We start from the raw sequence: 23,593 nt of genomic DNA, 5'->3' as shown, positions 1-23,593 counted from the left end.
CCCACTGGCAAGAAGCAGAAATCTCTGCACTGTTGAGGACTCACTAGGGAAGTGAAGACCCAGGCATCTTCCCTTCTGCTCTCTCCTCCTCCTTCCTCTCCCCTTCCTTTGGGTGGTGCTAGTCTCATGCTTTGAGTGACCTTGGGGAGCAGGACTAAGGTCCTGTCTGACTCTGACATGCTCCCCAAGTCTGAGATGTGCGTTGGTTACCAGTCCCGGCTGATGACTGATGGGAACAGCCAGTCTGAAGGAGCCTACACTCTGGGTTCCTGGAGGTTGAGACCGGATGGCCACCATCTGATGTCCACCAGGGGGCCTCTAGGATGTCCAATTTCTGCCAGGACTGTAATGACAGCCAGATGCTACCTTCACTGGCTGACTTGGATGCCCCCAACACACAGGACCTTGGCTTCCCAGTACAGCTTCTAACCCCCATTTTTGGTGCCTGCTTCTGCCTTTCCAGCGATGTGGGTCACAGGTGTCCCAGTCCCACTTGATTGGATGAGGACATGGCAAGGCCAATCCCTAAGCTAGGGAAGTCAGCAGCAGTCTAGCCACTGTTGAGAGACGCATGCGACATATGAGTGGGGACCCAGCACAGGTGGGAACGCAGCCTTCAATAGGTAGGAAATTAGGTGGGCAATAAGTGACAGTGTTTTTTCGGGTGGGGGATGGCCACATCGTCACCTACATTGTAATGTGGATATGTAGCATCCATGTTATAAGCCAAGGATGCTAAGGAAAGCGGAGAACATGGAGGAAGGAGTAGCTGATCCCTGTGGACTGAGACCCGAGTTCCTCCCATGACTCAGAGCATCACTGTCCTCTATCTTAATCACTGGGGCACCCACACAGCGTTCGCTCAGCCAGACACTTGAAGGTGCATCTGGTCCTTCAACATGGACCATGAGGTCAGAGGCCGTGTGGACGATGCTAACTCTACTAGTAACCAGGATGACTAGGGAGCTGCAAGGTGAGGGAATCACTCTATAAATGAGGAGACAGAGGCCCACACTTACACAGTTCCTTACCAGCCCACCGGTTCCCCAGAACTCCAATTCAGCGCCTTGAGCCAGAGTGGCCTTCTTTCTCTGACAGTATTTTTCTCCTATCTAGACAGTCTGCTTAACTCAAGTCAGCTTTGTCTACACTCGGGAGCTGGCCCACCAGCCAGGACAAGCTCCGCCAGGCTCTCTGGAATGCTTTGATTGCACTGTCCTTACAGGCTCAAGTGCTGAAGCTGGTGCTATCTGGGGAGGTCGTGGAAGCCTTATGAGGTAGGCTCTTGGAGGAAGGGGGTCACTAGTGACTGGCCTTTGAAGGTTGGACCTGGTGCCTGGCTCTCTCTGTCTCTGCTTCCTGCCCACCACGGGGGCGAGCTGCTCTGCTGGGCCACGCATTCCTTACTACGGTGGACAGAGTGGAACTGTCAGCCCAAAGACATTCCTATCCCTTGAGCTGTTTTTCCAGCTCCTTCATCACAGAGATGAAAGTCTGACGCATCAGGACCTTTCATCTCAATTGTCAACTTGAGGGGGAATCAGAATCACCATGGAAACAAACCCCTGGGTGTGTCTGGGATGAAGTTTTTTGATTAGGTTTGTACCCTCAAACTGTGAGGCGGCGTAAACTCTTCCTTTCTTAGGCTGTTTTCGTCAGGTGATTGAGATGGCACAGAGAAAAAGAACTCTCAGCCTCCACACACTTGAAAGTGACTGTCCACCCCAGATCACGCTATTAGAAAGGAACTCTTAGGGACTGGAGAGATGGCTCAGTGGGTGAGAGCGCTGACCGCTCCTCCATAGGACCTGTGTTCAATTCCCAGCACCCACAGGACAGTTCACAACTGACTGTAACTCCTCTTCCAGGAGATCCGATACCTTCATACCAATGCACATAAAATAAAGTTAAATGACTTACTAAAAAAAGGAAAGTAACTCTTAATTGTAAACATACACAGAACAATGTCATTTTTAATACTTTATTGGTTTTAATTGAGTTATACATTTTTCTCCACACCCTTTCCATCCTCCCCTCAATTTTTTTAAAAATAAAGTATGGAAAAGATGAAACAATGCCATTCTGTTGTTCTGTGGCCAACAAAGACCTTATTTGGAGGCCACATGCCACTGCCCTGGGCCTGGCTTACTCACGCTCCTTTTGACCCATGCTTTCTCTGAAGCCATCATTACTGGGCCACTCGTCTCTTCTGAGAGAGCCGATTTCATTAAGATTCAATAACATAAATTAAGTGAGTTAAAACTCGATGAGAGAAATTTAATCTGGTATCTGGAAGCTGCAATGTGTTACAGTGAATTGGAAGCAGAGAAGGCCAAGGGCGCCTGGGCAGAGCGCCCCACAGACACTTTTTCACTCGCTGGAGATGCTGGCCCTGGCTGGCGTCTGCAAACTTGAACTTGGGGACCCATTCACTCCGTGATGTAGGGTCTCACTATGCCTAAGCAATCTATGCAAAAGGTGTAATTTGTGCTTTATTCAGAATTCCAGGCAGCTGTGTTCTTTCTGCCTAGAATGTGGGTGTATTGCAGGCCTGGTACTTATGTAGCTGGGCCTTGGATTGCCCTGGGAGCTCTCCTGTTTGTCCTAGGTCCCTGGAGAAGGTTCTGGATGCTCACCAGGTCTTCCCAGGATGTGCTCTCAGGGGTCTATGCCTTGACTAGTTTTGGTAATTGATCAGAACCGTGACTATGACTGGATGTTCAGGCGTGAGAATCTCAGTGAATCACTGGGCTGGGGCTGTGACTGTTGAATATAATGATGGCCTGACCAACAGCCTGAGCAGTTCTGTGTCATTGGGAGGGCTTCTGTGTGTCACCAGACCAGCAGATCTTCCATCCCATCTGCAGCAAATTCTCGATAAGGGCAAGCCAGCAGCAGAGAACAGAGCAGCAAGAAGGACAGCAGAATGATCCCAGCAGGGTGGCCTCCGCAGGCTGGCTCACCCATGAGGGACTCTGCTGGAGAGAATGTCCATTTCTTTTCTCTTCCTCTATCTGTGAGAAGGAAGCCGCTCAGGATGGGGCTTCCTCTGCCCACCCAAGGCTGTCCCTGGATGTCATCTTGACTCCTAGACTCATCTTCGGGGCTCTAAAGCGCTACATGCTGCTGTCACAGGAGGCCTCAGTGACAAGGAGGTGTCCCACGAAACCCTCACTTTCACAGCCAGGCTTCACACTCTTCTCTGAGCTGCTGCTTCCTCAGACACAGGGAGTTTTGCCACCACACACTTGTCACCCAAGTTAGAGGCCTCGAGAACGACGCCAACCCCTTCCTGCCCTCCCTCTCCTGTTCATCTCCAGGGATCACTCACAGACTGGTGGTGATCAGCTACCCCAAAGGGAAACCCCACAGGACAAAACAAGCAAGCAAACCCCTTTCAACAAAAATATCTCACTAATTCTATAAGACTTGAATTTACTAGGAGGCAAAGTGGGGGTTTCTTGGGTAACCTCTACCTTATTTAAGAGAAAAATCCAGGATTTCTGGAAGGACCCAAAGAAGGCTCCTCTGCCCCACCTTTGCCCAGCTGCTGCCCATGCTGAGCACACAGCTCCCTGTAAACAAGGGGGGCACTAAGATCACCTGCAGGACTCAACCCTGCACACCAGGACAGGGCTGCTCTGCTCCTGGAGACTTGAGGGAGGGGGCGCAAGCCAGCATCTCCCATTCTCGAGCTCCGTGCTTCCACGGCTGGTGTTCAGAGCATGTTATTTCTGGGTTTCCAGAATCCCTGGATCCCTGGTCCCCAAGGGATCCACCGCAGCACAGCCCCAGGGACTACAGCTCCTTTAGGTGTGCACCTGTGGCTTGCCGTGTGGAGTCCTGCAGATATCCATCAGAATCTGTTCATGGTGGGCATGTGTCTGAATGCACGTGTATGTTTTAAGTGAGGCAGTGAATCAGGCTTCTCCTGTTCCAGTCAGGGAGCTGCAATGCTGAGTCTGGTTCCTTGAGAGTTCACTGAGCAGCCCCTGGCTGGACGGGCTTTTAACTAGAGTCCAGCAACTGGGGATTCCCGGAGAGGATATTCACAGAGGTCCCTGCTGGTTACTCTTACTGTCCTATGGCCTGCCCCCGGGCCCTCCACACTGCAGGTGGCAGAGGCTCACTGCAGCTTCTCTTGTCTCCATTCCAGTTCTAGCAGAGCAAGGCCACAGCGGGTCAGAGTTGCCATGGAAACACCTGCACCAAAACTCCCAGCACCCACCCCAGGTTCCCGGCTCTTCTCACTCTGCCTTCTAGAAGTGACCACGGTTATCCTAATAGTCTATCACTCATTCATAAGTGATTTGCCCTGCTATTCATTCATTCACAAGCATCCGCTGGGACCTAGAGCTTTAATACATGCTCTCATTTAACCCTTACAAGCCTCACCAGTGGTGGTGGCACACACCTTTAATACCAGCACTTGGGAGGCAGAGGTAGGCGGATCTGTGAGTTCAAGGCCAGCCTGGTCTATGAGAGCTAGTTCCAGGACAGGCTCCAAAGCTACAGAGAAACCCTGTCTCAAAAAACCAAACCAAACCAAAACTCCAACCAACCAAGCAAACAAAAACCCCCAAAGCTTAGTATAGCCCCACTTTCACAGGGGAGTGAATGAACTAAGGTTCAGAGATGTTAGTAACCGAGGCAAAGTCACACAGCTAGGAAGTCATGTGGTAGAGTTTTGGACACAGACATTTGCCAATGGCCTTTCTAGAATACTCTGGGGACACACTAGAAATGAATGCACACACTAAAACCGCTCAAATATACATCATAAAGGGTAGATTTTCTTTTCTTTCACTATCTCATTTTTTTTTTTTAAGGTCCAAATGGGCAAACATTTATCTGGGATACTCGTTTGGTAGACAGACCTTAGCTGGCCTGCTGGCCTGTTCTTCCTGGTAAAATGCAGTCGACAGCTTAGTGGCAAGTGACCGTGAAGGCCTGATGCCCGAGCTTGGTCCCTGGAACTCACAAGGTAGGAGAGAGTGGATCCCACAATGTCCTCTGACCTCCACATGTGTGTCTTGGCACATGTGCCCCCCACACCCCCGCAATGAATAAATGTACTAGATTAAAAAAGAACATTCAATGTGGGTGTTTTTTGTTTGTTTGCTTGTTTATGTTTTTTGAGAAGAAGACACACGGCATGCATCCCTTTAGTCTCCTGGTGTTTGGACCCTTACCCTTGTCAAGTATTGCAGGGCAGGGTCTGGGCTTGCTCTCAGGACAGGTGGGGGGTTAGTTTTGTTTTGCCTGGTGACCTGCCTCCAGGTTGGAGGGAGGGGCTGCACCAGGGTAGAGCAATGTTGATAGTGTTGAATTCCGACATGGAGTGGGCTTGTGTGTGTGTGTGTGCAGCGCTACACAGAGCTGCTGGCTTGCTTCCATCCTCAGCCATGCTGCGGAGGCTGGGAGCGCGGCAGGTCCTATGGGGCTCGTTGTCCACCAGGCCTCTGGGTCCTCTCTCTCTGCGGCTCTCTCTTTCCCTCTGGGTCCTCTCTTTGGCTCTCTCTCCCTCTCTGGATTGTTCTATCACTTCCCATGCCCTGGGTGTGGTTCCTGCCTAACGTTCACAGGACGGCAACTGTCATTTCTGCCACCTGGCTGGCTCCTGCTGGAGCTGGGGTTCCTGAGCCAGGTGGGCTTGTTATCTGGAAGGAAGACCGAGGTTTCCTTCCCCCAACACCAGGGCCTTGCCCACACCCAGCATCCGTCTCCCAGCGACTCTGCCCACAGGGGCCGTGTTGCTATGGTGACTCTACTTCTGACAGTGTCCAGGGAGACAGCACCATGGAGCTGGAGCTACCTGCAGGCCTTGCTGAAGCTGGCACTGAAGGCTGGGAAGATTCCAGAAAGGATGGAAGGTGGGGGATGGGAGCTGCGTGTGGCTGCTTCCCCAGCAGTAGCATCTGTGTGTGTGCACACATGCATGCTCACACTGTCCCTGCAGGGATGCTAATGGCCTTCCTGAGCAGAGGCCTGACCCTGGGGTTGTCACAGCTTCTTGCTGAGGTACTGTCACCGTTGTCTATATTAAGATCTGAAGGGTAGAAAAGGGCCACGTGTGGGGAGGCAGAACAGAGTGACCCTGGAAAGATGTTCAGGATGGAGGCTGACTTCAGGGTCCACCTCACCCATCCACTGACTTTGAGGATGTCACTGGTCTGGAGGCCAGGTTGTCATCAATATGGTAGAAATGAAGATATTCTAAAGAGACACTTGTGTCCTTTAACCTCTCTGTCAGACTATTGAAACACCGGATCCCAAGAAGTGGAAATTTCCCCAGGAATCTCAATCTGGGAGAAGGGAAAGGCCTCAGCCAGAGAGCTTGTCTCCTGGAAGGAGATCTAACACAGTTCTGAGAACTTCTCAGACCGTGTCTCAGGATGAGACTGCAGCTGATGTTGGCAATGAAGGGTCAGTGTTGGGAGGGACCACTCCTTGACTGCTCAGAGGGCGGTACCCCGGTCCTCTATCTAATTTTTTCCGAAAAGATTTACTTTTTGTTTTATGTGTATATATGTGTGCCTGCACGTATGCATGTGAACATATATGTGTGCAGGTGCCCACGGAGGCCGGAAAAGGCCATTGGATCTTCTGGAACTGGAGAACGGGTGGTTGTGAGCCACCAGTGCGGGATTGTGGATCAAACCCGAGCACTCTGCAGGAGCAGCCAGGGCTCTTAGCGGCTGCACCATCGCCCCAGCCGATCTGCTTGCTCTTCCCACAGCACCCTGAAGACTGGCTGGCAGGTGTCACTGGATCTCTGTGTCCTTCTTTCCAATGTGGCCACATTAACTGAGTCCACTTTTCCTGCTTTTTACTATTAACTTGACTGTTTTAACTGATTCTTAAGGACAGGTGGCTGGACTTGACTTCCTGGGGCATTCTCTGCGACCCCAAGTTTGATAACAAAAGTGACACACTGTGATGTCTGCCTTTCTTCCCACATTTGTCCCTGCCCCACCAGAGAGAGCTGGCATGCCCATTTTACAGATGACAAAAGTGAGGTGAAATTTCAGGCCCTGATTCTCCTTTCTGCATCCCGTTTCCTGCTCCTTGCTTGCTCAGGGTGGCGGGAGGGCACTGGGAGCGGCCAGCAGGTCTCAAGATAGAATAGAGCCCAACTCTTGACATCAATGGGTTGAGGAAGGAGGCTTCTTGCAATAGAACAAGTGCCCCCTCCGCACCCCCTGCATGGTATTTGGGCTCTGCTGTCAAGAGTAGCTAGCTCCTCTTCTTGAGCGACAGAAGGAATTATTCTGGAAGTGATCCTGGTCATGCATTTGGGCTGAACCGGTTCAATCCGGAGGAGGCTGTTTCTCCCAGTCACATGTGGGCTCGCTCCATGCAGTTCCCACTGCTGATAAAGGAATTCTGGGCAAGAGAATTGTCATTTCCCCAGCCCCGGAGCTCAGGCTCAGGTCGATTTGTAAAGCACGTCATGATTTATTCATGCCGCCTCCCCGGGCTTCCCAGGACGACCTTCCTCTCACACAAATGAGCGCGACTCCCAGAATAGAATGTCAGGCTTCATTAAGGAAAACGCCCCAGTGTGGGGATGGCCCTTTCCTTGCTCCCTAGCTCCCTAGCCTGTCATTAGCACTTGAAGAATTCAGGTCAAATCCCAGAAAACCCCAGCTGGGAAGTGCCTTCAGGGGTGGGGTACAGGGTGACATGTATGGAGGGCCTGCCTCTGGGAAGGACGCTCCTGGACGCCGGCTCTCAGAGTTTCTCTGCATCCAGGACTTAACTCCCCCACAGGAGGCAATGCCAAGGGGCCAGCAGAATCTCAGAAGGGACTGGGGCAGCTGTAGAACCGGGGGTACAGTTCAGCAGTAGACTTGGGGAACAGTGACGGATTGGGTCGGTGTACAGCCTAGAGGTCCCCAGGAGGACCCTGGAACTAGTTTCATATTGTTGTCATCACGGTTCCTGGACTTGGGGAGGGCAGGGCTCTAAGCCCTTTGGAGCAAAAGTTTAGGGCATTTTTGCTCTTTCCCAAGTACTTAGTGAGGTGCCGCAGGGCGTGCACCTGGCACCTGGCTAGGTTCTTACCATCTGATGAGCTCAGCACAGGCCAAGATAACATCCAAGAAGGGCAGGACATTGCTGACTTGGGAACAGTAGGGGCGGGGCACTGTTACCTGGGGCTTAAGGCTTTTCCGGAGCTGCCCCCACAGCAGGGGACATGTGTGATCCTAAAAAGTTTGACATACGGTGTGTGTGTGTGTGTGTTTGTGTATGTGTGTGTGTGCTCATGTGTGTGTGTGTGTGCATGTTTTGCGCATGTTTTAAGGTGCTCTCTAGTGTACCCTTCACTCCCTATTTCTATCCTATTCATGGCCGGCCGGTGGGTGACCTGAAGCTTCAGAGCAGTAGGCAGGACCTGGAAGAGGTGGCTTTGCAGAGGGCTACCTTACTCTCACACCATGCGGAAGCAACCACAGGTAGGGCTGCCCATCCATCATCCGTTAATACTGACGCACTCATTGCCCCCCCCTCCAGTTATTTGAGGGACACAGCAGGACCAGTGACTGCCCTGGGTGGCTGCAAAGAACCCAAGGCCTCACCCAGTTCTTTTGTGTTTGCTTGTTTTGTTTTGTAAGACCCCACATAAAAAACCCAACATGGTGGCACATGTCTGGGACCCCAGCACTGGGGAGGGGATGACAGAAGGGTCCCTGAGACCTGCTGGTTAACCAGTCTAGTTTAGTTGGCAAGCCTCAAGTTCTAGTGAGACACTCTGTCTGCTCCAAGGAACAACACCCAAGTCTGATCTCTGGCCTCTGTACACACCAACACACACCTCACCTACCGACCCCCACTCACACGTATAATTTCACCGGCACACACACATATTTATCTATACATATCTATCCATTCACATATATATCCACGTGTACATACCCATCTACACACACATTTGCACACACATGCATACATACTCTTTACCTCTCACATAAACACATGTACACACATATGCATCAGTGTATAACACATTCACATATCTTCCTTCACCTTACACACACACACACACACACACGCACACACACACGCGCGCTTTCAGGAAGGATAATTTGGGGGAAAAATACTTCCCAACAGATCCCTGGGTTGAGCAGTAATGAAGAGATTGTTTTGAAACATCACTGACAGAAGGAATAAGACAGCGCTTTTCTCGGACTCCAGGTCACCACACCAAAGCCCGCAGGCCACGGATGTATCCTCTCCCTGCTCCTGCGGCTCTGGGTGCTGATGCTTTTGATCCTGGTGGGAGGCCGGGCTCTTCTGCCCCTTTCTAGTATCGCTCCTTTCTGTGTTGGCCGTTACCTGGCATTGGCCTGTCACCTGGTCATCTCAGTGGGACAGCCGCTGTCTATGCTCACTGCAGTCAGGCACCGCCTCTGCCTTTCTGGCCTGGTTGCAGACCTGTTGACCCGTCCTGTGTTTCCATACAGCTTTGTCTGAGGATAAGGTCACCAAGAGCTCTTTATGTCACGTCGGACTGGCACATACCAAAGGGCTTACCGTGCAGAGTGTTTCAAAGGTCTTTTCCGAGACGAAGGATCCATCGAGGCCGAAGAGGAAGATGGATGCGTAGGACAGCATTCCGCCCAGGATGATGAGGTTGTTCATGTAGGGACTCGACATCTTGATCAGCCTGGTGGGTAAGAGACACAGCATCTTCCAAGTGCTCTGGGTGAGCGCTGCTGCTAAGTCTTCAGGGATGAGGGAAATGCCCGTCCCCCAACCCCCAGCTATTCTGCTTCCAGGTTGATACCTCGCTACTTCTGGAGAGGAATCCCATAACTGCGCATTTTCCCACCTTCTTCCTCCAGTCTTCCTTCCTATCACTTCTCAAGGGACACTGGCTACAACAGCTTCGTCTATCTGAACTTCCGGTTTATAGGATTTGGGGCCAGGATTGGGAATAGAGTTAAATCTAACGATTATAGTGAGGAGGGTGGTGCTCATACCACACTCTCCTGCCTGAGAGGGGATGTTGCAGAGCCCTGCAGTGAGTATCCAGGCTTCCTCAGGGACTGCTCATCAGGCCTTGAGCCTCCCTTGGAGCACCCAGAAAGCTCCCATTGTTCGACGTGCAAAGGGGGACAGGAGTAGCAACACCTCAGTCACAACCCTTACCCCAGGAGTTGGCAGCTGGGCCTCCTGCCATCTGTCCTCATCTTCACTGACTACAGGCGAAAGGCATTCCCTAGGCCCAGCAAACCAGTGCTGAGTTAAGCCCCAAGAGGGCTAGGCTTTCTACCCAACCCAGAGGCCCTTGACCCTCTGAGCACAACTGGCTTGGAATAGTTTTGTAGACTGCAGCTATGGCCAATTGTTCTCCAGACATTTTCTTTGTGTTCTGCAGGTCTACAAGTGAATCAGTCTTAGGCTCAGAGTGCTTCCTGGAGGAGGCGGTTTGCGAAAGTGTGATTGGAGAAGTGAGAAAGGAGGGAGATTTAGTTCCCACAATTTTTGCAGATTTTTTCCAATGGCTGAGCCAGCCGTATAAATCATTCGGGTAACTGAATGATTTGGCCACGAGGGGAAAATTAGAGAATTAATCTTGAGAGGCAGTTTGCAGCTCTAAGATCTCCTTAGACGTGTGGGAAGGCTGTAGGGCACGGAGAAAAGACTATGTGCCTAGGTCTTGAGCCAAACGCTACCAGGTGCAGCCCTCACTCAGGACTGTTCCAATAGCTGTGTAAATTGCAGGTGCTTAGGAAAAAGACCCTAGGTGAATTGCTTTTACTTTTTAGGAAATGGGTTTGACCTAAGCAATTACTTAAACAAACAAACAAACAATCAGAGCTCGGAGCCTCCAAGTTCCTCTTTGGCAAGCAGAAAAAGAAGCAACATCAGAGCAAAACCCATTCCCTGGAATTGCCCTGCTCCCTACAAGTCTGTGGGTAATACAATGTGGCTTTGGGGGACAATGGCAAAGGTCCCATGTCCTGTGGACACATGTAGGGGCTCCCCCAATGCACACACGCTTCTAGCTTTGGTCCAGCCTCTCTCACGACAAGGCAGGAGCTGGGTTTAGTGATTTGCTATGGAAACTGGCAAAGGTCATGATCAAGGCATGGTGGCCTGGCTACCCACAGCTGAGCATGGTACCTCAGAGTGAGGACTTCCTGGGGAGAGCTGAGGGTGCTCAGTTATGCAAAGTACCTGACACAGATGGCACAGGCTATGTCCCCTGGACAGCAGACCCCTGGTTATACTGGGAGTCAGGAGAAGGGTCAAATGGATGATGTGAGGGAGGGGCTTCCTGGGCTGCCATGTGCTGTACCAATGGGAGCCTCTGTGACTGAACCTGGAAGTCCTTTTCACCAGCTCTACCTAAAGGTATTGAGAGTAGGGATGAGAAGCTGGGGACTCTGGGGTCTTCTGTGTTATTGCTGGACTTACAAGGTGATGATCATGTCCAGAGTGCTGAGAAGGTCCATGGACTTGGACTTCCCATTTCCACTTTATTTAACTTGGTCCTCCAGCGGTCCAGCTTCCCCCTCCCTACCCCTCCCTCTGTGCGCGTGTCCTAAATCATCTTAATGACTAGGTAGCCCACTTCAGGAACCCCATCCAAAAATTTCAGTGCTCCCAGAGAATCTGCCATGCTGATGGTGGAGCAAGGACCTGGTCCATCCAGAAATCATTCTCCCAGCACGGGGCAGGGCTGCTTACTTCTGGTTCCGGTTCTTGATGTTGAAGAAGAGGAAGGCGCTGGCCATGATCATGCCGAGGATGGTGAGGGCCGATAGGATGCTGTACAGCGGAAGGGAGATCTTTCGCAGCTGTTCCAGGATGATGGTCTTGTCCTTGGGTGGCTCAGACCCTGCAAGGTCAAGGAGAAGCTATCAGATTCCGGTGCAGTCATTCTCCAAGGACGTTCGGCCTCTGTGTCCTTCGTATCTGGCCAAACACAACACCTGTACCCCACACCAGGCCTGTCGACCCACTGGGTGAGAGGCTCTAGTGACTGCCCAGCCTTCCCAGCAGGAGCCTGAGCCAGGACTTATTTCTTTCTCTAAATAGAATCAATAAGGGGTCTGCGATGCATTTAACAGCCATTAGGAGACTAGAATTTGATTTGGTCTAATTATGCTGTTGAAAAACCATCACCATTTATCCCCGAAGGTAACCATGTCTGGGAAGGCAGAGAGGTACCGTAGCTGGGTGCCACTGGGCGGGGGTGAGGGGGGGGGTGGGGAAGCGGTGGTAAAGAACTTGGCACGGGTCTCAAGGACTCCTCTCCTACCTGAACATGATAAACGATCTTGCTCACTAGGGCAGACACCTGGTCTGTCAATTCTAGGGTGACAGATATGTGCTCCAGCTGCAGATTCTCAGCCTCAAGGTCATTATCACAAAAGCTCTTTGGTTTTCTGTTTCCTAAGACCTGGCTAACTGTGGGAGGTGGAAGCTAACCCCCTTTCACATGGAGCCAGGGCCAGGCTGAAGCTACGGGGTTCCGTTTCTCTCTGTGCCTGCCAGGCTGCCTACTTCATTCTTCAAGGGCACGAGGAACTCAGGGGGTGGGCACTGAAAGGCTCAGAACAAATGCATCGTCCTGCATGGCTACCTGTTTGCTCTCTTAGGTGACCTTGTATGGGATGGTCTGGGATGGAGGGAGGCAGGAGCTTCCCCACCCTGGCTTCCTGGAAATCCTCTTCTCTCGTGTGCTATCTCAAGTCAGGTGTCTGCTGTGAGATTATAAACCATCAAGACCTTCCTCTCCAGTGGACAGATGTGAGATCTGCCAGATGCAGAGGAGTGGCCAAGACTGGAGCCCTGTCAAGGATGATGGTGACCCGGTGGCAGAGCCTCAGTTAGGCCTCCGTTTCCAGGGGACAAGCTGGGGGATAGGCAGGCAGCAGTGGAGTAGAGAACACACTGCCTCACTTGGGCTGGAAACCTGTGCTTGCAAGTTCAAATGTGTGTAGAGACAGTCAGTGGGGGCAGTGGAGATCTCTGTCTAAGAGACCCAGAAAAACTGTGGGTTCTAAAGGATCTAGGGATGGTCCAGAGTGTTAAGGAAAAGCTTCAAGGAGGGAGGGAGGGAGGGAGGGAGGGAGAGAGGGAGATAGACAGACAGACAGACAGACAGATCCATGAGAGGGAGGCCTAAGGCAGGCAGACAGACAGACAGACAGCATTTTCCACTTCCAGAAGCCAGAGCTTCATATCCAGGAACTTCCTCCTTATACCCCCACCTCCACCCCAGAATGTGCTGTGCTGGGGCTGGTTCAGGGGTCTTCCTGCTCCTAAACTCAAGGACAGTCCTTAGGGTTCCTGGCTGAAAATAAGTCCCTCTCAAGGCCCTGAGTCCTGGATCAATGATGGTATGATCACTAGTGGGTTTGGGTCTATTGTTCAGCTACAACTTCACCATCCCCTCCTGCACCATCTCTTTACACACAGCTTCCTCTCTCCAGCTCCCTTCTCTACTGAATGGCACCTCCACTAAGTGTATCTCGGCTAGAATCACGGGAGCGTGATGGAGATGCTGAGCAGCTGTGCTGGATGCAGCCCTGAATTTTGTTTTCGTTCATTCCTCATTCATCCATGCACCATTGAGAATCACCTCCCATCAGTCAGGCCTGATGCTGGACATTAAGGATACATAATGAACAAGATACAGTCTCTGCCCTCGGGGGTGGGGTCCAGCCTTGGGGAAAGAGCAGAGCAATATAAGGCAACACCAATTTCTGAATGCTGGCTTCAGGATGATGCGGAGACGAGAGATGAACAGATGGAGGCTTTAATGTATGGACGCTCAGCTTATCTGCACACTATAAATAAGATATAAATATTAGAGCCTTCTCAATCGAATCATCCATCACCCTTATGGGTGGTGGGCTGAACAGTCTTCTAGGTGTTTTGTGACTTCTAGAGCTAGTAAGTGGCTGGCTGGCAGAACTGAGACCCAGATCTGCCTGGCTCTAAAGCTGGTGCAAACAGTTCCTGTGGATACAGCCTGGGGTGGGCATCCCCCAGGCTCTCAGGCCTAGGATAATCTGAGTACCCAGCAGGCAGCAGAGAGCAGCTCCCCAGGATGGAGTCAGGAGATGCTTCCTAGAGTGGGGAGTGGGAAGCAACTGTTGGAGGGTGAGAAGAGTGGCTGGCGGTCACCAGATGAGAAGGAAGGCTTCCGGGGACATAGCCTGGGGATAGGACATAGCCTGGGGATAGGCACCAATGTGTCCCAACATTGGAGGAACTGAAGCCGTTTGGCCAGGCAGATTTCTTTCTTTTTTTTTTTTTAGATTTATTTATTTATTATGTATACAGTGCACAGATCTCATTACAGATGGTTGTGAGCCACCATGTGGTTCCTGGGACTTGAACTCAGGACCTCTAGAAGAGCAGTCAGTGCTCTTAACCTCTGAGCCAGGCAGATTTCTGAGAGAAGATGGAGAACTGCGGAGAGGGTCCCCTCATGGATGTCTTAGGGACACAGCACAGAGCAAGGCGCCTCTCTGAACCCTGGGACCACAGTGAAAATGCTCTCTGCTACCAGCCTGTGTCTTTTCTTTATTTTGTACTTGATACTTTCTCTCTATTGTCTTCCCCAGGGCTGGGGGCAGAGCCTGGGCCTCCTGCGTGCTGGGCCAGCACCCTATCAGGAGCTCAGTACCCAGAATCCTTATTCCAAAAGCCGCCCTCTCCTCAGTCTAGGAGCAGACAGATCTCTCACGATATCAGGACTCTAGCGGATAAGACAGTCTGTGTCCTTCACAGGTGGTATAAATTTGGTGTGACACCATTTCTGAGCTCTTTTCTGTTTCCTTTTTTTGGTTTTTCCAGACAAGATTTCTCTGTGTATCCCTGGTTGTCTTGGAGCTTGCTCCATAGACTAGGCTAGCCTCGAACTCACAGAGATCCACCTGCCTCTGCCTCCTCAGAGCTGGGATTAAAGACAGGCTCCACCAATGTCTGGCCTGAGCTGTTTTCTTAAATGTACAAAAAGACAAACCCATCGATTTTCAGTGGGGGTGTGAACCATAACATGCCATTATGTACCCGGTGTTGGTTCCCTCAGGTGGTGTGGGAAGGATGGCCGACAGTGGAGGACACACTCAGGTGACACATGTGGACACTAACTGAATCTCTGCGACGTTCTAGGAGCTGAGATCCTATCTCAGATCTATAGATCCATAGATGGACACAACCAAGTCCCACCTAAGGCACCATAAGAGAGCTCTTATGGTGGTCTTGGGTTTAATGATTAACTCTGGGCACAGAAAAATTCCTGATGACCTAATATGATTTAAGCAACAACTGTCTGGGTGCCACAGACTTCCAGTTTCCTCGACTGCTATCCAGAGACTAGGCCGTTCGTCCAGTTTACCTATCCATGTATCTCTCCGCGCATCTATGCTTTCGTCACTAATTACTCATCCATATCTGTATGCATATTTGCATGCATGCAGCTGTCCATACATCCATGCAGGCCTACTAGTTCATCCGTGCGTCCATCTATGCATCCAGTTATTTATGTATTCATGCATCCATTCATTTATCCATATATATCTATCTACCCTCTTATCTATATACCCACCCAACTCATTTCCAGGCTTTTATCTGTCCTATCTGCTTATATGCTCAGCCACCATTAACCAGCCTATTCTTTCATCCATCCATCCATCCATCCATCCATCCATCCATCCACCCACTCACCACTTATCCACCGACCCACGCATTCATCCATATCCATCCACTCATCCACTTACCCACCTACTCATCCATACACCTATGTATCCATTTACTCAGACATCTACTTGATGTTTTAGTTTTTTTCATTAACTACCAAGTTTCCAACATGGCAGATCCTGGCTGACAGCAGGAATTTAGAGAGAAATAGAACTCAGAAAGAGGCTCATGGTCTCTTCCAATATAAAGCAATGGTGGTCATAGAAAAGGCACAAACGAAGACAAAAGACCAGAAGCAAAGAGAAGGGAGCGATTAGCTCCCAAACTCCACAGGTTCGCCCCAGGAGCTGGACCCCACGGAGTGGGTGGGGAACTGTGCTCAGTGAGTGAGTAGTTGTGTCGAGGAGTCTCTTGACCTCACAAAGCCGAAGACGCTAAGCGCCTGGTGTGCCCTCCGGGAAGTCTGCGAGCCTTACCCTGGAACCTGATGGTGTCGTTGATGATCTCCAGCGTGTCAGCCACTGCGTTGTACTCGCCCACCTTCACCTCCTTTTTGTCTGTGGAGAATGAGAGACAGAGGCCAGTCAGCTGGGGTCCCAGGCTCGTGTCTGGGGGCTCTCATGGACCCTGGCTGTCCGTAGTTTCCCCTTCTTCTCACACCAACTCCAGTTAGGATCACAGAGCTTGTCACTGTCCTGGGCTGGCACCTCAGCAGGTATTTCCCCCCACCCCCTGTGTAGCATCTCTCAAGATGGGAAGCCCATTTCTAACCCACAATCTCCTGAAGACCCTGATAAGTGAGGACCCCAAAGCACTGTAGGCATTCCACCAGCTGTAGGTAGTGGGGACCACCTCTTCCTTCATTCTGGATAGGACCAGCCTGCGAGTGCATCCTGAGGCAGAACCAGGATGGTTCAATAGCCAGGCTGCTCTGTCGAGACATTGAGCGGTACCCCAATACTCTTATTTCCCTGCACAACTGTTCAGTGTATTCTCCTGTCTCACTGGTCAATTCTGGATGCCTTCATCCTCATTATTATTTCTTGGCTTTAGTTCACTGTATTGGCCATCGTCAAGGATAAAGATGGCAATGACTGCTCAGGAAGGTATCAGGAAAAAAGGCTTTCTTTTCCCAAGTAACATAGGACACTGGGTGACAAATGGTGATTCCTGTGTGACAGTGTTGAGGTGGCGGGACCTTTAAGAAGAGGCCTGGTGGGAGGCATTTGGGTCACTGGAGGTGTCCCTTTCTAGTGACATGGACGCCATTCTTAATGGGGTGTGGTTTCTTCTGTGAGAGTGATTTGATGGGAGGGCAGGTACCTGCTGAACTGTCTGCCAAGCAAGTCTCTTTTCTTTAGAAAACACTCAGCCTCAGGTATTTTGTTACAGTAACAGATAATGACCAACAGTGGCTAGACGTAGGCTCCTTTATGTCTATTCTCTGTGTGATACCTTCAGTGTGTGGTGAAGGGGCTCTTAGTGCTCCTTTGCTGGCAACAAAACTAAGTCTTGAGAGTTGGCCAGCAGCACTAGGCCCCAGCAGCACTAGGAACGGAGCTCAATTCCAACCCTGGGCTTTTCTCATGACTTCTGCTCTTCCTGACTATGGTGCCGTGATGGGATTTCTGAGTGATGGCTCTGTGCCTGGCTACGGAGTGGCTGGCTCCATGGCTCACCCCTAGAGGAGCTCATCGACTGCTCTAAAGCCACCAAGGTGCAGGTGGGTCCCCGAAGCTGCAGACTCCAGCCAGCAAAGTGTCTGGAGCTTATAAAGGGACCCAAGGGGACCCCAGGGAGACAGAGCCTGGGCTGAGTTTGCAGAAATACAGAAGCCCTGCTCATCCCTTGTAAGCATTCGGAAGGCAGACTGGAGGATTTCTTAGGCCACACTTCTGCCTGCTTCCTAGACTTCAGGGAAAGAGAATGGTAAAAGTCACGGGGGAGGGGATTCACACCGTGTAGGTGGCTGCTGCTTGCTTGGGTCACCTAGGTCTTAAATGTCGTATTAACACACTCTGAAGGGGGCTCCGGGTTCCCCATTGTCACCTTTGGAAGTTCTGAGTCCCACAGGCTCCCCTGTCAGCTCCCATCACCAGAAGGAGGAGGCCTTAATTTATTTATTCAGCATAGGAAGGTAGCACATGAAATATGCAGACCCATTGGAACAAACCCTCAGGACTGGGGAAGTGGCACTGCAGGGACCCCATGGCGCCCACAGTCACACAGTCAGCTACAGACTCATACAACCTGCCGAATGCACTGCCCCATGGAAATGAAATAATCAACTTCCCATGAAGATCATAATCACCATAGTTTCTCCCAGGAGGTAATACTGGGAGGCTCCAGGACCTAGCAAGTTTCTGCATTGCGTGATTGGAACCATGACCTAACTCCCCTGTCCAGAGAGAAGAGATGGGCCTCAGACAGGCAAAGGAAGGGCTTGAAGTCACATGGGCCAGTGCCCAAGGAGTACCTGATAGGATTGCCCTGCTTCTGCTTCAGGGTACCTCTCCTGCTCATGCTGAGCCGGGATGCCCATCATCCTGCCTCCATTTGTTGAGTACTTATTTGCATGCTGAGCCCAGCTCAGGGGCTCAAACCATCACTAATTTTCCACAAGCAGTTCAAAGTCAAAGTTACTCCCACGTCCTTTACTAGGGCGGCGTGGGACATCTTTGATGTCACAGAAGTGTTTACACTAAGTCCCTGAGTTTGTCAAGTACCTGCAATGGACCAGGCTCCAAGCTGGGGGCTGGAGACACAAAGATGTAAAACATACAGTGTGCATGTATGTACCTGCCGCCTCAGCATTAGGGAGGCTGCGGCAGGAGAATAGCAAGGTGGTCAGGGCCAGCCTGGGCTACATAATGAGAGCCTGTCTCAGAACATTTACCAAGCGCCTCACCGCTGGCTCAACTACCAGGAAATGGTAGTTATTTAACCCATGAAGAGAGCGAGTGAGCCTTGCGGAACTCAGACACTCCATGCATTCTCTTACTGCAATCGCTGTCTCTCCTTCATGCTTTCCTTATCCCCAACCAAGTTTATTTTGTTTTTAACACAGTCTCACTAAGTTGCACGGGCTGGCTTTGAACTTCTAAGTTGCCGAGGCTGGCCTTGAATTTGTGGTCCTGCTGCTTCAGTCTGCCTGGCCGCTGGGATCACAAGCGTGAACAAGACACTTGCCCCTTTCTGTTTTTCCATCTATTGGCTATGTGTCAGCTTGACATGAAGCCAACACTTGTAGCAAAAATCTTTTATTTATTATCATTAGTGTGTAGGTGTGTAAGGGTCAGGGTCAATTGTTGCGGGTTGGTTCTTTCCTTTCACAGTGGGTTTTGGGTGGCAAATTCAGGCTGTCAGTTTGCAACGGCAAGTGATTTTACCCACTGAGCCATATCGCTGGCCCAGCACTTCCAGATTTTCAGCCTGGGCCTCTACTCTAAAAGCATGTGGCAATTCTACGCAGGGGTAGGGGCCATTACAATGGCTGTCACTGGCTGGTTTCCTGTCCCCGTGCTTGGCTGTGTTTGCTATCAGCTCTTTCTCCAGCAGTGTTGAGTGGCTCTGGTGGCTCTCAGCCTTACTGGGGCCTTAGAGGCCTGGGGTTCTGAAACTTTCAGATTTCTGAGTACCAGCCTATTCATCATAGAATCCCAGATGTTAAGAAGTGGATCATGGGGCAGGGTAGTGTTTTTTAAAAGCCCCCAAAGCAGACCCTACCACAAAGGTGGTGTGGACAGCCACACTGGGCCACACTCTGGACTTTCAGTATGGACAATCTCTGATTCTTTTTTTGTTGTTTGAAACTGGGTCTCTCTGTAGCTTTGGAGCCTGTCCTGGAACTAGCTCTTGTAGACCAGGCTGGCCTCGAATTCACAGAGATCCACCTGCCTCTGCCTCCCAAGTGCTGGGATTAAAGGTGTGTGCCACCACTGCCCGGCTTCAATTTTCTGGCTCTTAGAGGCTAAAAATATTATGAACCAGAACAATCCTAGCTTTTCTCACACTCTCTTTAAAAGGTGCGTTATCACGCTTATCTTTCTTTCTAAACCTTGCATTTTGGAACCTAGAGAAAACAGAGCCCACTGGCAACAATTTGGATGCTGAAAAATGTCCAGTTTGAAAATAATTTCTGGCTGTGAGCCAAAGAGTGTCCAGGAGTCAGTTGGACCAAGGCTTTATCAGGAAGTGACATGGTCTCTTCCCTGAGCTGCATCCTCCAGGCAGGAGAATAAGCTGGCTCTATACTCCATTTGACATGGTCTCTATCCCATCCTTGTTGTTGCATGTGGCATGGTCTCTATCCTGTCCCCCTATGCTCCCTGTGACATGGTCTCTATCCCGTCCCCTTATGCTCCCTGTGACATGGTCTCTATCTCATCCCCCCAAATGCCCATTCTTACTTGATTCTAGTTTGAAGGAGGCAAACATATGTGTTGAAGTTAAATTATTGGCCTGCCAGAGTGGTGAATCCCTGTAATTTAGAATTTAGGAGCTAGAGCCAGAAGGATCACAAGTTTGATGTGGGCTATAGGTCAGACTGCAAAATAAGTTCCTGGAAGTTCGATGGAGGCTTTCTCTCTGTGGAGATGGTGTCAGAAACAACAACGCAGAAAGAGAAAGACCCAACTATCACAAAATTCAAAAAAGGCAAAGCAGAGGACCTTATCATGGGGGGAGCGTGGGGGTGTGCACACCCAAACTTAAAAGTTCTGCTCTATAAGGACTTGAAATTTACAGAGCAGAGGCAGACCAGGTGACACTTTTAAAGTCTAAAGCTAATGAGTGTCAGAGGGTCAGAACTGTCAGCTAGCAAATGGCTCAGAGGCTTAACATGTTAGGGAGCTGACCCTGAAAGTCACTGCATAACTTAGTTAGGAAGAGGGGAGGAAAAAAGAGGGAGAAGGAGGAAGAAAAGAGGAGGGAGGGAAAGAGGGAGGGAGGGAGGAAGAGGGGGAACCACAGGCAGGAAGGAGGGGCATAGGCATCCCTGCACTAGTGGCAGGAAGCAATAGTCACAGAAGTCCGACAGACGTATGCGCATTTAAGGTGCACACAGTCTCTGACCTAATGGCCGGCAGAAGTCCCAGTTGAATCCATAAGGGGACATGTATAAGGCCTTACTATTCACGAGGATACAGAGTTTAAGATAAGCTGGTGCTTGTAACTGGGGGGGGGGTGTGGGCGCTCAGGATGGACGTATCCATGGAGACAGTGAAGCGCTCCCACCAAGGAATCAGAGGTATTTTTAAAAACAGTGTGGTGAGTGTAAAACAACAGCAACCCCAAGAACAGGGAAAGCCAAAAAGCCATATAAGCCCGTGGCATTGAGGCAAACTCAAGTTATTCACACAGAAGATGACAGTTCATGGTGGGGGAGGACACACAAAGGCAATATTCTCACTAAGCAATGAAGGTGTGGGTTACCCACTGGGGAAGCGGGGTACGGTGTAAGTGAGGGGAACAGGGGTCTGAACAAGCCAGAGGGTCTTTCGTGTGCCAGTGAGACGTGTGAGGCAAGGCCACACTTGTGGTCATTGTTGAGAATGGCCAGGATTTGAGAAAGCGATCAGCAGCTGACATGACTGTCCTCCATGCCAGTCACCTAGCCAGACATACGACTGCAGCAGGTCACTGAATACTCAGTCACTTTTACAGCCAGGGACACGACCGTCTTTTATTTCACTATTTTTAGATAAACTCTGAAGTGAAATTTCAGAGCGATTAGGCTACACCACCTGGAAAACAGTGATGTTTTCACATGATGGAAATGAGCTCCCCATCCCTGGAGGTATTCAAGCAGAGACATGGAGAGTTAGCACTCCATGTAACACACAGAATCTGCAATTCTATGAAGCACAATGCCTTCTATCTTCTGGGCCCCCTTCCATGAGGGGGTTCCTCGTGGACAGTGAAGGCGGGGAAGTCTCTAGACTGGGACAACACCCTGGTCCCAGTAAGTCCACCTTCACTAGTGCCCTGTCCCTGCTGACCCACGACCCTGCTAGAGTGTGCTGAAGTTCAGGGGACTCCATCTCCAGTCTTTTTTTTAAAGTATGTATGTATGTATGTATGTATGTATGTATGTATTTATTTATTTATTTATTTATTTATTTATTTATTTATTATGTATACAATACTCTGTCTGTGTATATGCCTGAAGGCCAGAAAAGGGCACCAGACCCCATTACAGATGGTTGTGAGCCACCATGTGGTTGCTGGGAATTGAACTCAGGACCTTTGGAAGAGCAGGCAATGCTCTTAACCTCTGAGCTATCTCTCCAGCCCTCCATCTCCAGTCTTACAGAAGCCAGTGTTTGAATCCACGGAGCCTTTCAGACTGTGGGTGGTGAAGGGTATGGCAGTGTGTGTCATGAGACAGAAAGGGACATTAAAAACCAGCCCCAGGAGTCTCCAATCAGGGCCAAACTGTTCTGAGAGTTCTCTAGTAGGTTCTGGGATGCGACTTCCCATCTTTATGGGCGCTGACATTTGGCCAGAGAGATTATGAAGTCCCTAGACTTGGGGGCAGGAACTGTGTCTTATCCAGCTTGGTGCTCCCCTAGAGGGCACAACAAAGCACCAAGCAGACGCTGGGGACGGGAGACGCTGTGTCCGCATCTGTGCACCCAGAAGACCAGGCAGTAATTAAGGGTGGGAAGGAGGGGCTTCCACTGCTTGGGGTACATTATGAATGACAATTATAGCATTAAGAGCCTGGAAGAGCCCATCCCTTTAGATGAGGTGTGCAGACACCAGCCCCAGAGGCCGGCCTTTATATCTCAAGGAAGCCACCATGTGTCAGTCTCACAAACGGGTCTAATGAAGGCAGGCTGCTGGGAGCAGATGCCGGGCCTTCTATGGGAACACCAAACAAGGCCTAATCACGCCCTGTTTGGCTTCCTCCCGGCTACACATTCCCAGCGCTGCTTAGAAGAGGCAGTTACTGGGAATCTTTTTTCTCTTAAAGGGGAGGAAAAAGCTACTTTTCCAATATTCATTTCCATCCACACAGAGCTCAGGAGAAGGCAGAGTGGGTGGAGGATGAGCAGGAAATGGGTAGGACTGGAAATGGGCACAGCCAGCGTGGGCGTGGCTCTGCAGGATGGCCTCACCTGCCACCTAGGGTGCAGAGCTTACTGCCCAGCAGGGAAGGGCACATACACATGAGCTATGCGGAGGAGGGTCTAGGATATGGTGATGGGGGCATGGCCAGTGGGGCAGGCAAGGGAGAGGAGAGGGACATGAATGGGCAGTTGTAGGTTTCTACCTGGGCAGCTGAGGCTGGAGCTGCCATTAACTTTGGGGAGGAAAGTCAATATTCTTTGGAGGTGTTCTATCCAAAGTGAAGGCTTCTGGATATTTGTACCTAGTCGGTATCGTGGCTCTGGATTGATCCCAGAAATGGAAGCATTGACTTCCTAGACAACAGGACCTACTTCTGGTTCCGCAGGAGGAGAAGCCACTGGTCTTAGGGGGATGCTGTTTGACTTGTTCTGGGCAGGACCACAAACCTGGTCCTTACCATTTGCTGTGCTGACTGCCCTATGAGTTCAGGTATGCTCAACCCACAGCTGCTGAAGTTGATGGCAAGCTTAACATACGAAAAAAGAAGAAGGCGATAAAATCAGCATGCACCACTGCGATCAGGGAACCCACATTTTACAAAGCACTTGGGCGAGGGATATAATTTGAGAACTAGAAACGTGACAAAAGGATTTAGTTGCCATCATTCAAAAAACAAGCATATTTGCTAGGCTGCTTACTTTGTTCAGCCAATGAAGAAGACTTAACAAATGGGAAAATAATTACATTTGCCTAAGATGACACCTTTTGTGCACGCTAGAGAGCTGACATGTGTTTCAATTACCTGCCCTAGGAAGATGAATGAGCAAACTACGCAGTCGCATTAGGAGGA

At 50.5% G+C, this 23,593-nt stretch overlaps 1 protein-coding gene across 1 annotated transcript in view; it reads right to left on the bottom strand.

The window, feature by feature from the left end:
• The window catches only part of Gabbr2 (gamma-aminobutyric acid type B receptor subunit 2), a 343,542-nt gene that overhangs the window by 62,287 nt on the left and 257,662 nt on the right, over nt 1–23,593 (bottom strand). The window contains exons 9-11 of the mRNA XM_057790816.1: nt 16,146–16,226; nt 11,701–11,851; nt 9,538–9,670 (exon numbers count right to left, since the gene is read on the bottom strand). Of these exons, the coding sequence (XP_057646799.1) occupies nt 9,538–9,670; nt 11,701–11,851; nt 16,146–16,226 (365 nt within the window). The remainder of the gene's footprint in view (nt 1–9,537; nt 9,671–11,700; nt 11,852–16,145; nt 16,227–23,593) is intronic.

This window comes from Chionomys nivalis, chromosome 16 (genome assembly GCF_950005125.1).
Source record: "Chionomys nivalis chromosome 16, mChiNiv1.1, whole genome shotgun sequence".
NCBI classification, from domain to species: Eukaryota; Metazoa; Chordata; class Mammalia; order Rodentia; family Cricetidae; genus Chionomys; species Chionomys nivalis.
Note: the sequence above shows the minus strand (reverse complement) of the source record. Positions and strands in the feature narration are given on the sequence as shown.